The sequence below is a fragment of the Tachyglossus aculeatus genome, chromosome 2 (assembly GCF_015852505.1).
Source record: "Tachyglossus aculeatus isolate mTacAcu1 chromosome 2, mTacAcu1.pri, whole genome shotgun sequence".
In the NCBI taxonomy this organism is placed as follows: Eukaryota; Metazoa; Chordata; class Mammalia; order Monotremata; family Tachyglossidae; genus Tachyglossus; species Tachyglossus aculeatus.
Window position 1 is genome coordinate 33,357,930 of NC_052067.1, and position 11,380 is coordinate 33,369,309.

The window sequence follows — 11,380 nt, forward strand, 5'->3', positions numbered from 1 at the left end:
CGCCGGGAAACGACCCGTCTCCACGGCGACGCGGCCCGGCCCCGCCCACTTCCGGGGCGCGCGGCCGGAAGCGGAAGTTCGGGCGGGCCCCCCCCCTCCCCTCCGGCCATGGCGGTGTACCACGACGAGGTGGAGATCGAGGACTTCGAGTACGACGAGGAGACGGAGACCTACTCCTATCCCTGCCCGTGCGGGGACAACTTCGTCATCACCAGGGTAGGGACCGGCGGGGGGACCGGCGGGCGGGCGGACTCGGTGCGCACGCGTTTCCCGTCCGGCCGCGCGCGCGTTCCGCGCGGAACAAGGTTCCGCCCGCCGGAAGCGGACGGAGCCGACGCTGCGTCGCCATGGAGACGGAGCTTGGGGGGGCGGTCGCGTGGCCCGGGGCCCAGAGCGCCCCCTGGCGGGGCACGCCGGACCTGCCGCGCGCCCCCTCATCATTCATTCATTCAACCGAATTTATTGAGCACTTCCTGTGCGCACAACGCTGTACTAAGCGCTTATAACAATAATACTGATAACAATACTTCCCAAGCGCTTAGTACAGTGCTCTGCACATAGTAAGCGCTCAATAAATACGATTGATTGATTGATTGATTGATTAAGCGCTTACCAAGCGCAGAGCACTGTTCTGAGCGCTCAATAAATACGACTGAATGAATGAATGCATAGGTGGATGAATGAATGAATAGATGGATAGCTGTGTGCAGAGCACTGTACTAAGCGCTTATAATAATAATACTAATAATAATGATGGCATTTGTTAAGCGCTTACTAAGCGCAGAGCACTGTTCTGAGCGCTCAATAAATATGACTGGCTGGATGGATGAATGAATGAATAGGTGGATGAATGAATGAATAGATGGATAGCTGTGTGCAGAGCACTGTACTAAGCGCTTATAATCATAATACTAACAACAATGATGGCATTTGTTAAGCGCTTACTAAGCGCAGAGCACTGTTCTGAGCGCTCAATAAATACGACTGAATGAATGAATGAATAGATGGATGGATGGATAGCTGTGTGCAGAGCACTGTACTAAGCGCTTATAATAATAATACTAACAACAATGATGGCATTTGTTAAGCGCTTACTAAGCGCAGAGCACTGTTCTGAGCGCTCAATAAATACGACTGAATGAATGAATGCATAGGTGGATGAATGAACGAATGGATGGATAGCTGTGTGCAGAGCACTGTACTAAACGCTTATAATAATAATACTAATAATAATGATGGCATTTGTTAAGCGCTTACTAAGCGCAGAGCACTGTTCTGAGCGCTCAATAAATACGACAATGAATGAATGAATGCATAGGTGTATGAATGAATGAATAGATGGATAGCTGTGTGCAGAGCACTGTACTAAGCGCTTATAATAATAATACTAACAACAATGATGGCATTTGTTAAGCGCTTACTAAGCGCAGAGCTCTGTTCTGAGCGCTCAATAAATATGACTGGCTGGATGGATGAATGAATAGGTGGATGAATGAATGAATAGATGGATAGCTGTGTGCAGAGCACTGTACTAAGCGCTTATAATCATAATACTAACAACAATGATGGCATTTGTTAAGCGCTTATTAAGCGCAGAGCACTGTTCTGAGCGCTCAATAAATATGACTGGCTGGATGGATGAATGAATGAATAGGTGGATGAATGAATGAATAGATGGATAGCTGTGTGCAGAGCACTGTACTAAGCGCTTATAATCATAATACTAACAATGATGGCATTTGTTAAGCGCTTACTAAGCGCAGAGCACTGTTCTGAGAGCTCAATAAATATGACTGGATGAATGAATGAATGAATAGATGGATGAATAAGTGTGTGCAGAGCACTGTACTAAGCGCTTATAATCATAATACTAACCACAATGATGGCATTTGTTAAGCGCTTATTATGCGCAGAGCACTGTTCTGAGCGCTCAATAAATACGACTGAATGAATGAATGAATGCATAGGTGGATGAATGAATGAATGGATGGATAACTGTGTGCAGAGCGCTGTACTAAGCGCTTATAATCATAATACTAACAACAATGATGGCATTTGTTAAGCGCTTACTATGTGCAGAGCACTGTTCTGAGCGCTCAATAAATACGACTGGATGGATAGATGAGTGAATGAATAGATGGATTAATGAATGAATAGATGGATAGCTGTGTGCAGAGCGCTGTATTAAGCGCTTATAATCATAATACTAACAACAATGATGGCGTTTGTTAAGCGCGTACTAAGCGCAGAGCACTGTTCTGAGCGCTCAATAAATACGACTGGATGAATGAATGAATGAATAGATTGATGGATAGCTGTGTGCAGAGCACCATACTAAGCGCTTGTAATCATAATACTAATAACAATGGTGGCATTTGTTAAGCGCTTACTAAGCGCAGAGCACTGTTCTGAGCGCTCAATAAATACGACTGGCTGGCTGGATGAATGAATGAATAGGTGGATGAATGAATGAATAGATGGATAGCTGTGTGCAGAGCACCGTACTAAGCGCTTATAATCATAATACTAATAATAATGGTGGCATTTGTTAAGCGCTTACTAAGTGCAGAGCACTGTTCTGAGCGCTCAATAAATATGACTGGATGGATGGATGAATGCATAGGTGGATGAATGAATGAATAGATGGTTAGCTGTGTGCAGAGCGCTGTACTAAGTGCTTATAACCATAATACTAACCACAATGATGGCATTTGTTAAGCGCTTACTAAGCGCAGAGCACTGTTCTGAGCGCTCAATAAATACGACTGAATGAATGAATGAATGCATAGGTGGATGAATGAATGAATAGATGGATGGATAGCTGTGTGCAGAGCACTGTACTAAGCGCTTATAATAATAATACTAATAATAATGATGGCATTTGTTAAGCGCTTACTAAGCGCAGAGCACTGTTCTGAGCGCTCAATAAATACGACTGAATGAATGAATGAATGCATGGGTGGATGAATGAATGGATGGATAGCTGTGTGCAGAGCGCTGTACTAAGCGCTTATAACAATAATAATGATAACAATGATGGCATATGTTAAGCGTTTACTAAGCGCAGAGCACTGTTCTGAGCGCTCAATAAATACGACTGAATGAATGAATGAATGCATAGGTGGATGAATGAATGAATAGATGGATGGATAGCTGTGTGCAGAGCGCTGTACTAAGCGCTTATAATAATAATACTAATAATAATGATGGCATTTGTTAAGCGCTTACTAAGCGCAGAGCACTGTTCTGAGCGCTCAATAAATACGACTGAATGAATGAATGAATGCATGGGTGGATGAATGAATGAATAGATGGATAGCTGTGTGCAGAGCGCTGTACTAAGCGCTTATAACCATAATACTAACAACGATGGCATTTGTTAAGCGCTTACTAAGCTCAGAGCACTGTTCTGAGCACTCAGTAAATACGACTGAATGAATGAATGAATGCATAGATGGATGGATGGATAGCTGTGTGCAGAGCACTGTACTAAACGCTTATAATCATAATACAACAATGATGGCATTTGTTAAGCGCTTACTAAGCGCAGAGCACTGTTCTGAGCGCTCAATAAATACGACTGGATGGATGGATGGATGAATGAATAGATGGATGGATAGCTGTGTGCAGAGCACTGTACTAAGTGCTTATAATCATAATGCTAACAACAATGATGGCATTTGTTAAGCGCTTATGCGCAGAGGAGTGTTCTGAGCGCTCAATAAATATGACTGGATGGATGCATTGGTGGATGAATGAATAGATGGATGGATAAGTGTGTGCACAGCACTGTACTAAGCGCTTATAATCATACTAACAACAATGATGGCATTTGTTAAGCGCTTACTAAGCGCAGAGCACTGTTCTGAGCGCTCAATAAATACGACTGGCTGAATGGATGGATGAATGAATAGATGGATAGCTGTGTGCAGAGCACTGTACTAAGCGCTTATAATCATAATACTAACAACAATGACGGCATTTGTTAAGCGCTTACTAAGCGCAGAGCACTGTTCTGAGTGCTCAATAAATATGACTGGATGGATGCATAGGTGGATGAATGAATAGATGGATGGATAAGTGTGTGCAGAGCGCTGTACTAAGCGCTTATAATAATGATACTAACAGCAATGATGGCATTTGTTATGCGCTTACTAAGCGCAGAGCACTGTTCTGAGCGCTCAATAAATATGACTGGATGGATGGATGGATGAATGAATAGATGGATGGATAGCTGTGTGCAGAGCGCTGTACTAAGCGCTTATAATCATAATACTAACAACAATGATGGCATTTGTTAAGCGCTAATTATGCGCAGAGCACTTCTGAGTGCTCAATAAATGCGACTGAATGAATGCATAGGTGGATGAATGAATAGATGGATGGATAAGTGGGTGCAGAGCGCTGTACTAAGCGCTTATAATCATAATACTAACAACAATGATGGCATTTGTTAAGCGCTTACTAAGCGCAGAGCACTGTTCTGAGCGCTCAATAAGTGTGACTGAATGAATGCATAGGTGGATGAATGAATAGATGGATGGATAAGTGTGTGCAGAGCACTGTACTAAGCGCTTATAATAATAATAATACTAACAACAATGATGGCATTTGTTAAGCGCTTACTAAGCGCAGAGCACTGTTCTGAGCGCGCTATAAATATGACAGTCTAGAAGATTAATAATAATAATAATAATAATGGCATTTGTTCATTCATTCAATTGTACTTATTGAGCACTAACTGTGTGCAGAGCACTGGACTAAGCGCTTGGAAAGGACAATTCGGTAAAAGAGACAATCCTTATCCAACAACGGGCTCACAGTCTAGAAGATTAGAACAGGGCTTTGCACATAGTAAGCACTTAACAAATACCATCATTATAATAATAATAATAATGGCATTTATTAAGCCCTTACTATGTGCCAAGCACTGTTCTAAGCGCTGGGAAGGATACAGGGTGATCAGGTTGTCCCACGGGGGGCTCCCAGTCTTAATCCCCATTTTCCAGATGAGGTAACTGAGGCCCAGAGAAGTGACTGTCTCTATATGTTGCCAACTTGTACTTCCCAAGCGCTTAGTACAGTGCTCTGCACCCAGTAAGCGCTCAATAAATACGATTGATTGATTGGTTGATTGATTGAAGTGACTTGCCCAAAGTCACACAGCTGACAATTGGCGGAGCCGGGATTTGAACCCATGACCTCGGACTCCAAAGCCCGGGCTCTTTCCACTGAGCCACGCTGCTTATTATTATAAGATTAATAATAATAATGGCATTTGTTCATTCGTTCGGTTGTACTTATTGAGCGCTGATTGTGTGCAGAGCACTGGACTAAGCGCTTCGAAAGGACAATTTGGCAACAGAGAGAGACAATCCCTACCAACAGCGGGCTCCCAGTTGAGAAGATTAATAGTGACAATAATAATAATAATGGCATTTGTTCATTCATTCGGTTGTACTTACTGAGCGCTGATTGTGTGCAGAGCACTGGACTAAGCGCTTGGAAAGGACAATTTGGCAACAGAGAGAGACAATCCCTACCAACAGCGGGCTCCCGGTTGAGAAGATTAATAATAACAATAATCATAATAATGACATTTGTTCATTCAATTGTACTTATTGAGCGCTGATTATGTGCAGAGCACTGTACTAAGCGCTTGGAAAGGACAACTTGGCAACAGATAGAGACAGTCCCTCCCAACAGCGGGCTCCCAGTTTAGAAGATTAATAATAACAATAATAATAATAATGGCATTTGTTCATTCGGCTGTACTTATTGAGCACTGATTGTGTGCAGAGCACTGGACTGAGTGCTTGGAAAGGACAATTTGGCAACAGATAGAGACAATCCCTGCCAACAGCGGGCTCCCAGTTTAGAAGATTAATAATAATAATAATAATAATAATAATGGCATTTGTTCATTCATTCGGCTGTACTTACTGAGCACTGATGGTCTGTAGAAGGGGGAGACAGACAGTCAATGCCATCAGAATAAATAGAATTATAGCTATAGACACATCATTAATAGAGTAATAAATATGTATAAATATATACAAGTGCTGGGGGGAGGGCAAGGGGGGGAGGGCGATGGGGAGGGGAGGAGGAGCAGAGGAAAATGGGGGGCTCAATCTGGGAAGGCCTCCCGGAGGAGGTGAGCTCTCAGTAGGGCTTTGAAGGGAGGAAGAGACCCCTGCTGTGTGACCTGGGGCAAGTTGTTCACTCCCCTGGGCCTCAAAAGCAGTGGCAATAAGCGCTCAATAAGTACAACTGAATGAATGAACAAATGCTATTATTATTATTAATCTTATAATAATAAGCATTGTGGCTCAGTGGAAAGAGCCCGGGCTTTGGAGTCAGAGGTCATGGGTTCAAATCCCGGCTCTGCCAATTGTCAGCTGTGTGACTTGGGGCAAGTCACTTCAATCAATCAATCAATCAAAAATTGTCTTAACCAGTGTCTACTTAGTGGCAAGGGGGATTAATAATAATAATAATTCCATTCAGTTGTATTTAGTGAGCGCTTCGTGTGTGCAGAGCATTCATTCATTCGTTCAGTCGTATTTATTGAGCGCTTGCTGTGTGCGGAGCACTGGACTAGGCGCTTGGGAAGGACAAGTCGGCAGCATATAGAGACGGTCCCGACCCAGTCCCGACTGTACTAAGCACTTGAGACAGTCTAGAAGGAGCACTGTACTAAGCGCTTGAATAATAATAATGATAATAATGGTACTTGTTAAGTACTTACTATGTGCCAAGCACTGTTCTAAGAGCTGGGGTAATAATAATGGTATTTAAGCGCTTACTAGGGTAATAATAATGGTATTTGTTAAGCGCTTACTATGTACCAACTGGGTAGATACAGGTTCAGCAGGCTGTCCCCCGTGGGGCTCACAGTCTTAATCCCCATTTTACGGATGAGGGAACTGAGGCCCAGAGAAGCGGGTGACTCGCCTCAGGCCGCACAGCAGGCAAGTGGCGGAGCCGGCATTAGAACCAATCAATCGTATTTATTGAGCGCTTACTGTGTGCAGAGCACTGTACTAAGCGCTTGGGAAGTCCAAGTTGGCAACATATAGAGACGGCCCCTACCCAACAGCGGGCTCACAGTCAAGATCCCGGCTCCGCCACATGTCTGCTGTGTGACCTTGGGCAAGTCACTTAACTTCTCTGAGCCTCCGTTACCTCATCTGTAAAATGGGGATTAAGACTGTGAGCCCCACGTGGGACAATTTGATCACCTTGTACCCCCCCCAGCGCTTAGAACGGTGCTCTGCACATAGTAAGCGCTTAACAAATGCCATCATTATTATTATTATTATTATTATTATTATTATTATTATAAAAGAGCCACAGCCTTCCAACTCCCAAGTGCATGCTCTATCCACTCCACCAGGCCCCACGGTCAAGGAATGTCTCTACCAACTCCGTTGTACTATACCCTCCCAAGTGCCTAGTACAGTGCTTTGCGATGAATAGATAAATACCGCTGATTAATTGCGCTATCTTATTGCAGGAAGACTTAGAAAACGGAGAAGACGTTGCTACCTGTCCAAGCTGCTCCCTCCTTATAAAAGTGATATACGACAAGGTAAGCGTTTTGAGATTCTTGGCGTGGAAAGGGATGCGTGATAGCGATATCAGTGAAGTTACTCTATTTATTTATTTATTTATTTATTTTACTTGTACATTTCTATCCTATTTATTTTATTTTGTTGGTATGTTTGGTTCTTTTCTCTGTCTCCCCCTTTTAGACTGTGAGCCCACTGTTGGGTAGGGACTGTCTCTATGTGTTGCCAATTTGTACTTCCCAAGCGCTTAGAACAGTGCTCTGCACATAGGAAGCGCTCAATAAATACGATTGATTGATTGATTGAAGTTCTGGAAATGTCCTTTTGGGAAACCCAAAAGAATCGGGGTGAGAGGATCGTCTATTGTATCAGCGGGGAATCTAGCCAGCCCACTCGGCATCCATTGAGACTATGGACATCCCTGACTTCTTGCCAGGCTGGGAAGAAAATGGAAAAGTTTGCTCCTCTTCCTTGCCCCCGTCTTCGTGACAAGTGATCACGGTCCTTCACAAATCACTGATTTGATATTTGAAGCATTTTGGAATTCCGCCCACGGGTCTGGAGTCAATCAATCGTATTTATTGAGCACTTACTGGGTGCAGAGCGCTGTACTAAGCGCTTGGGAAGTCCAAGTTGGCAACACATAGAGACAGTCCCTACCCCACAGTGGGCTCACGGTCTAGAAGGGGGAGACAGACAACAAAACCAAACATACTAACAAAATAAAATAAATAGAAGAGTCTTAGAACCTACATCTGACTATCCTGGGTAAAAGGACAGGAAGACAATGGATAGTTGAAGTCCGTAGCAGCCCGCAAACTTCATTCTGAACAAATGGATGAGTTCGTTTTTCATGTCTTCTCCCTGGCTGTACCCACTCTAAATTGACAATTCTAGGAGGTTTTAAGTTTTTTTGTCCACTCTGAATTCTAGAAATGTTTCGCAAATGCTTGAAGTGACCAGGGAAGGGGTTGGGGAACGGACGGACTGAAGTCTATCCAGAACATGCGTAACAATGTTGAATAGTTAAGATCAATCAATCAATCAATCGTATTTAGTGAGCGCTTACTGTGTGCAGAGCACTGTACTAAGCGCTTGGGAAGTACAAGTTGGCAACACATAGAGACAGTCCCTACCCCACAGTGGGCTCACAGTCTAGAAGGGGGAGACAGAGAACAATCAATCAATCAATCGTATTTATTGAGTGCTTACTGTGTGCAGAGCACTGTACTAAGCACTTGGGAAGTGCAAGTTGGCAACATATAGAGACAGTCCCTACCCAACAGTGGGCTCACAGTCTAGAAGGGGGAGACAGAGAACAAAACCAAACATATTAACAAAATAAAATAAATAGGATAGATAGGTACAAGTAAAATAAATAGAGTAATAAATATGTACAAACATATATACATACATACAGGTGCTGTGGGGAAGGGAAAGAGGTAAGACGGGGGGAATGGAGAGGGGGACGAGGGGGAGAGGAAGGAGGGGGCTCAGTCTGGGAAGGCCTCCTGGAGGAGGTGAGCTCTCAGTAGGGCCTTGAATGTCCCTGATCATGGTTTGACAAAGTTTGACGAAGTTCATTGTCTTCGTAAAATAAACACGCATTTAGGCCTCAAGGATAATGCAGCCATTAGAGTTCATACCTGCGCAGTCACATGAATGATTTATAAGAAAGCACAGGAGTAATAAGGCGTAAAGCAGGTCTTATTTGATGTTGTGTTTAAAAACTTTGGTAAGATTTCTGAATTTTAGGTGCTTAATTGTGTTGTTTGCCTCCTTTAGGATCAGTTTATGAGTGGTGAAGTAGTTGCAGCACCTTCCAGTGAGAAGGAATTGGTTAAATGCTGAAGACCACCTCAGTAATTTATTCCAACCTTCCACGGATGGGCCTTGGATGAATGAGAAATGTCATAAAACAGGACTTCCCGGACAGTGGCCGTGTAACTGGAGGTGTCGTGAGGAAGTCACTTTAAGTCACTTTAAGTCTTTAAGTCACTGCAATACTGTGGACAATAAACAGCTCAGCTGGCAGAAATGCCCAGATTGGGATTTTCGCGTATACAAGCTTGAATGTTTATCCAGTTTTACGGTGTTGCACTTTTTAGTATTTCCAAAGGACATCTCCAAATCAGCAGAGGCTTCTTCAAATTCATTATGTAATACACCGTCTCATTTTTTTTAAACTTAATTCAATGCATCCTCTACCTCGAAATCAGTAGCATTTTTCAGCAATCTGGATGGATGTTACTGATTCATTCAGTCAGTCGTATTTATTGAGCGCTTACTGTGTGCAGAGCACTGTTCTAAGCGCTTGGGAAGTACAAGTTGGCAACAGATCCTTCAAAGTTCTCCTAATTTGAGATTCACTCTACAGGACTGACTTTTTCTGCTCAGTCCCCTTTCCCGGCAAATATTTTCAAAAACAGGATTGAGTCTGGGGGTTGGATTAGCATCTCATGCTGTTTTCCAGTCATCGGCGATAGCCGGGAAGAGAAAGTCCAGTGAATTGACAACTTCCCCAAAGGTAACGGTCACCTGTGCCGTGGAGGATTAGGGGAAGTCGAAAAGTGAAATATTTCAGGGGAAGAGGAGGAAGAGGAGAAATTGCCAGATACCATCCATCCTACCCGGAAAGAAGCTGGACAACATTGGCAGCCGTTTAATCTGCCATAAATAGCAGTAATACGAATGATAGTGTGTCTAAAACAATTGACCGAATCACTGAAGTCGTCTGAACTGTTTAAGAAAACCACAGAACCAAAAAACATATTCTCTGTATTAAACAAGAACTAGAAGCTTTAAAGTTGTAATTGTGATCTGTCACCAACTCCTCGCTACCACTGAGATGCCATCTAAACGGTCCATTGACACTCCCTTGGGCCACCTCCTGGGCTGTCAACTGTTCCAAGCTTTAAATTGGTGTATGGGGTTTTTTTTACAGACACTGTAATGTATACAATGTATATTCCCTAGAGCCCCCTCCTACCTGTATCTCTATATTCATTCACAGGTGTCACAAGCCAATGTCTCACACACATATTTAAAGGTGGGGTGCCTGTGATCTGTGATTGTCCACTAATCAGAGTACTACTACCCTTTCCAATTACTAATCTAGAGGACAGAGAACTCAGAGTCACAATTTCTTGCCTCAAAGTAAAAAAAATTAGGCCCAATTTTTAAAATACTGAGGGTGCAACTTCTTTGCATGTGGAAAAACAGGCTCCTGCCTTTCGGATCAATTTTAATAAGTGGCGTCTTAGGAGCAAAAGATGAGAATTCAGTGAAGGCAAAAAGAAGGGTCTCAAACTTGGACAGATTTTGGGGTTGTAGCTTTACGGAAGCAATTGAAACCTAATTACACATCTTTAAATGCCGCTTGGTCAAAGAAATTAGGATTCATTCACTCGTGTTCCATCTGCAATGCTGTCTCACTTATGAGGCAAAAATGCTAATATTACAGATGGAAAGCATTTTACAAATTGTTTTCTTGTTAAAAGTTTAAACGAGGGAATTTTTCAAGTCAGCGTGGTAAAGACATTTCCTCGTCCGTGGAAGACAAAGTGAAAAGCATCCTTGACTTAAGAAATATTTTCAAATATCTGTTGGAGGGTAGACTCTCCCATCATCCATCATGGATCAGCCTCTGTCCAGTCACCAAAGAGGACCAGGGATCTAATAATCCAGGTGCTAGTGGCTTGCACAGCACCGCTCAAACTTTCTTACTCTTTCCAGTCATGTTCCTAGGGAATAAATGGGTGGAACAAGTGAATAGGCAGGCAGGGGTGGAGCGCACGCAAGAATTTTCT

The 11,380-nt window shown here is 43.1% G+C and overlaps 1 protein-coding gene across 1 annotated transcript; it reads left to right on the forward strand.

The window, feature by feature from the left end:
• Positions 1-100: 100 nt before the first annotated feature.
• On the forward strand, positions 101-10,442 carry DPH3 (diphthamide biosynthesis 3). The gene is made up of 3 exons (XM_038771253.1): positions 101-216; positions 7,517-7,591; positions 9,357-10,442. The coding sequence occupies exons 1-3, from the start codon at positions 109-111 to the stop codon at positions 9,420-9,422; spliced, it is 249 nt and encodes an 82-aa protein (XP_038627181.1). The 5' UTR covers positions 101-108; the 3' UTR covers positions 9,423-10,442.
• Positions 10,443-11,380: the final 938 nt, after the last annotated feature.